This window comes from Eurypyga helias, unplaced genomic scaffold (genome assembly GCF_000690775.1).
Source record: "Eurypyga helias isolate BGI_N326 unplaced genomic scaffold, ASM69077v1 Scaffold44254, whole genome shotgun sequence".
Taxonomy (NCBI): Eukaryota; Metazoa; Chordata; class Aves; order Eurypygiformes; family Eurypygidae; genus Eurypyga; species Eurypyga helias.
The window spans coordinates 1018-6121 of NW_010247740.1; the positions used below are offsets into that span (position 1 = coordinate 1018).

Here is a 5104-nt window from a genome sequence, read left to right on the forward strand (position 1 = left end):
AAGACTCTTGCCTAAAAGAAGCCTATTTGCTGCATTCTTCAGTTCAGAGCTTCTCCTTTCCAGCAGCATCCAAGACCCCTTCCTTTTACCTGTCCCAGTCCTTCCAAATACCACGTTTGAGCACAGACCCTGCTGGATCCCTTCTGCTCACCAAGACTTGATGCTTCAAGCGGGACAGCCTCTGTGCCTGCACGTCAGTCCATGGGGTGTGACCAGTCCATTCAACTCGTAAAAAATAAATGCCATTCCTCCTGAAGTATTTTTTTTTTTTACCATGCAAGTACTTCAGGAAGGCAGCTGCAGCTGGCATCAGACTGCAACTTTCTGAATGACTTCTTCCATGCGCCGGTACCAAGGCTGAATCTTGGTGTGAACCATCATGTCATCAAAGGCTTCCAGCCCTTCCATGACTCGGAGGACCCCGTACACTGCCTGTGCCAGAGGATAAACATGAGAACAACACTGAAAGAGTCAGCAGTGGAGAACAGCTCAAGGTACCAACAACCCAGCCTGTAAGGCGCTTTCCCTGACCTGCCATCTACTCCACCACACTGACCAGCAAGGAAGACTGAAGGGCAGAAAGGCAGTTAAGAATATGCATGTTTTTCCATGGGGAAACAGTAAGGAAAGATCAGGATCTATATGCAATTATGGGTCAAAAGTTAATCCCATCTCTGCCTCAAGCCCTAGTGCAGAATCACAGAATCACAGAATGGTTCGGGTTGGAAGGGACCTTAAAGCTCATCCAGTTCCAACCCCCCTGCCATGGGCAGGGACACCTTCCACTAGACCAGGTTGCTCCAAGACTCATCCAGCCTGGCCTTGGACACTTCCTGGGATGGGGCATCCACAGCTTCTCTGGGCAACCTGTTTCAGTGCCTCACCACCCTTTCCGTGAAGAACTTCTTCCTGATATCTAATCTAAACCTCCCTGCTTTCAATTTAAACCCATTACCCCAGTCCTGAGATTTCATTCCTGCGCTTCACTTGCATCCCAAGAACTGCTGGTGCAGGAGATGGATCCTGCTCCGCCTGCTGCCTGCAAAGGAAACCCCAGCAGCACTGAATGTAGTAAAAACCTGCGCAGGTGTGAGGCTGCATTCACCTGCCAGAGCAGAGATCTGGCTTGTAAACTGCTTTTATCATGCTTCCACATGATCAGTAACATCCACCTGCAGATGGGAACTGCAGGCTCCATCTTAGGAAACATTTCTCTGGAGAAAAACAACAAATACGATCCTACGTCTGTCCCCTCCATGTGGGAACTGTATTATTGGACAAAGGACACTGACTGTGTATCTCACGCAACTCATCTCTGCCTCTATCTGTATTAACCATTTCACACAGACCAGCAACTGCACAATTTGTAGCACCCCTACCAATAAATATGGGAATTAACCCCTTACCAGGTCAGCAAGGTTCGGCTGGTTTCCGCCCATGAACAGTCGATGTTTCCCAACTGCTTTTACCCACTCATTAACCGCTTCATACAGGTCCTCCCGGACATCATCCTGAAGGTGATGTCTGCATAAAGAGAAGAACTAGTTGGAAGACACTAGTGTGTTTCTTTCTTTAACCTTTTATCATCTCTAATCTTACAGACCAGTCTTTGCCTGGGAATTAGGAAGGTATTTGAGAATGAAGGGGGCAGTCAGTGATTAAACAGTAGATGAGTAGAGGGGTTCAGGACCTCCAGTTAAAGAAGTGCAGCTGTTACTCACGTTGGATTAAACAGTTTAAAACACCGAGGTTCTGCCCTTTGACATCAGGAGTTCACAGCTACAGAGCTTAAGGAGCTATTCCTTTCATGCACTTGGTGCTCAGTGGTACCAACCTTTTCTTCAGCCTCTTGCTAATGAAGAACATGGCAACAGCCCCCATGTACTTGGCAAAGAATCCTTCCACGGTGCCAAACTTGCCCTCACGGACGATGTAATCGAAAGATGCCAAGGCTTCTCTGGGGGTACGGTAAACATTGGGGGAGATGAGGTGAACAAGCCAATCGTCTGCCCATTTCCTCCACTTCATTTCTTCCCTGCAAGCATTCAAAAGAAAGAAACGTTCCAGTGAAGGAGGTAGAGACTGCAGGCAGAATCACAGTGGCATTAGACAGAGGTTGTCAAGGACAAACGAGTCAAACTCCTGCCCAGCCTTCTGCTCCAGTGACCTCTCTGCAATGCACTTGGGCTCGTTATCATTGGCAAGGCTCCTCCAATCTCAAACCAAAACTAAGACTAAGACAGAAGCACCAGCTTCTCCTCCCAATATGAGAGCTATAGCAGAAAGGGAAACTAGCACTCCATAGCACTCCCCTGCAACATAAAGGAAAGGCCAAGGAAACTGGAGGCAACTGAAGCCGTGACCGTGATGTGATGGTGGTGACCAGGCTAACAGCACTGTTTCAAATTGTGTAAGAAACGGAGCAAAACCACTCTAACTACTGAGGTTTTAAACAATATGGGGGTGTGACAGGAGCTGTCAGCACCAGCGGGATTGTGTGTCTACACCATCCCTGAGCAAACAGGGATATAACATCTGGAGGAGGCTGTGAATCTACTTGGAGAGCCCAGAAACTTTGGAGCACTTACACTCTCACTTCCTTGACAGGATAGACTCGCTTGGTCTCCTTCTCATCCAGCATGAGCCAGTATTTATTCCCATACTCAAATACCTCCTTGCCTTGCTCAGTCACGGTTTTCATAGGAGGATAAAAGGACACAATCTCTTCCAAGCTATTTCTCCTGTGGATGGAAACACAGTCAGCACCTGATCTGGCTGCTGCAAAAACGAGCAAGAGCAAAGGATTCAAAGACAGACACTTTAAAGGTGTATTATTCAAAGGTATTCACAAGGTTCCAAATTCTATCTGAAATAAATTCTGAAGAAAGACTGGAACAGCTACTTGCAAGCAACTACCATTAATGTACATACCTTTCTCTGCGTCAGAACACAAATTTTTGCAGGCACAGAACTACCCACTGTTCTCGAGCGTTTTGCAGCACAGACCTAAAGGACAGGCCACAGGCACAGCCATTTCATTTTGTTCTAGATGTTACAGCTGGCTAAATGCAAGCTTAGTGCCAGGACTAACACTAGTCCGTGCTGAAGCAGGTTTTGTGCAAAGAGAATCTTGCAGGTGAAAAGGAATAGTCCCGGAAGGTAAAAGCTCTGCTTCACTGCACACACCCAACACACACAGGTACCATCCACACTGCCACGGCCAGGGTCAGGTCAGCTGGGCCCAACGCCCAGAGCTTCAGAGATTAGGGTCAGCAAGATACTCGTGACCAACCCCAAGTCTTCCAAAGCTCTAGTTTGCCAGGGTCATTCACATTCAACCCTTCTCCCATCAACCTGTTTTCTTACTTGGAAATGAGATAGGTCTTTATTGCACTGATGATCACCGAAGAGTCATTCAATTGCTGAAAAACAGAATTAAAGCAAGTTTTTAAAAGAAGTTGGTGAAATTGAAAAGGAAGTTCTTCCAAACGTGCATGCTGAGGCTCCAAGTTATTACTGCAGTCCCTTTTCTTCCCATGCTTTTCCACAGGAGTCCCTGCACATCTAAAGACAGCCCTACATTCAGATCTCTTCTGGGATCGTTTCAGAGTACCACTTCAAATTTGTCTTTAATTCTGACAACAGAGGACCTGAATGCAATACCAACGGATTTTGGATTTAGGCTCTTGGCAGCAGAGAAGGAAAAGCAACACTAACATCAAAACCAAAAAAGCCAAATTGAATGTTCAGTATTCCTGATATCTCATTCTTTCCCCAGAAGATATAAGCAGGTTCCGTTACTGCTGGTACAAATGATACGACCTGTGTAAGGGCAGACAGAGGCTAGATAATCACCGGATTATGGAGTCATTACACAAACATGCCTTCTAAGAAAGGCCAACAAAACACTCTAATAAAGGCCAACGTATAGGAGACTGTGAATCAAGAAACAAATCTTAGGCTCTTGAGAGAATAAAAGACGACTGAAAGATTACACTGCAGGTGATAAACCCTAGAGACATGCCAGAGATATGCCGGAGACATGCCTGCGCACCACAGCTTGTGAGGAAATCAAGCTTTCAACTCAGTGAGACTTACCAGAGTGCTTCCAGCATTGGCTAGCAGGATTGGCACCTTTCTGTAGGAAGAGAATTTGATCTCTTTCCTCATTATCGGGTTCACTTCCACAATTTCATAGGGCAGTCCATGATAATCAAGAAAAGCTCGGACTTTGCTGCAGAAAGGACACGTTTTGTACTGGTAGAGAGTGAGCTGCAGGCTCCCTGCAGGCAGCTGGGGAAGGAAAAGACCAGAAGCTTCCATTTTCTACTCAAAAATATAAAATTACTTTCCTTCCACCCTTATTTTTGTTATGAAATCCTAGTCATTGACATTTGTTTTCAACATCTGATTGTCAAAACATCTTGGCTAACAGATGCCGTCTTGAAACGGCATCACAAATATTCCCCTTCCATCGGGACCAAACACTTGTTTTTCTAAACATCTATTTAATCTGCTGCAAACACCTACTCACGGCCAAAAAAAAAAAAAAAAGATTTTAAATCCAGACAGCTTATCCCTCTAAACACCACCTGAAACTGAGGAAAAACACAACCATATTTAAATCATCTTCAAATCAAGGCCAAAATTGCTTTTTCAATGTAACTTTTTCCCGTCAGCAACCTCTGTGGAGGATGGGGAGAGCAGAAAGAGAGTTTGCCGCTGATGTCAGGCGTGCATCAGCCCACATTCAGATTCGTGGCGTTAACCACCCAGTGCACAACTGAGACAAGGCAGGGAGGACCCGGGGCAGCCGGGACAGCAAAGCACCGGGCGAGGGAGGCGCTGCCCCACGTTCCTCCGCTTCAGGCCACGCCGGTCGCTACTCACACGTTATAAAACAAACGTGGCATCGCGCTTTGCTTCTCATTTGCAATTTATTGGGTTACACAACCCTTTTTCCGGGCTGGCAAAAAGCAGCACCTCCAACAGACCACGCTGTTGGCATCCCCAGCGAACCGACCGGCATTCCCCACCGAGAGCGCTGCCGGGGCCTCTGTTACACAGGTTTAAGCGGTTTCCTCACTGGAACCGGAGGAAAAGG

At 46.6% G+C, this 5104-nt stretch overlaps 1 protein-coding gene across 1 annotated transcript; it reads right to left on the reverse strand.

Moving 5' to 3' along the window:
• Positions 1-210: 210 nt before the first annotated feature.
• PTGES2 (prostaglandin E synthase 2) lies at positions 211-4323 on the reverse strand. The gene is made up of 6 exons (XM_010150815.1): positions 4099-4323; positions 3367-3422; positions 2589-2741; positions 1835-2035; positions 1407-1524; positions 211-432 (listed from the first exon to the last, which is right to left on the reverse strand). The coding sequence occupies exons 1-6, from the start codon at positions 4321-4323 to the stop codon at positions 310-312; spliced, it is 876 nt and encodes a 291-aa protein (XP_010149117.1). The 3' UTR covers positions 211-309.
• Between the last annotated feature and the right edge of the window lie 781 nt (positions 4324-5104).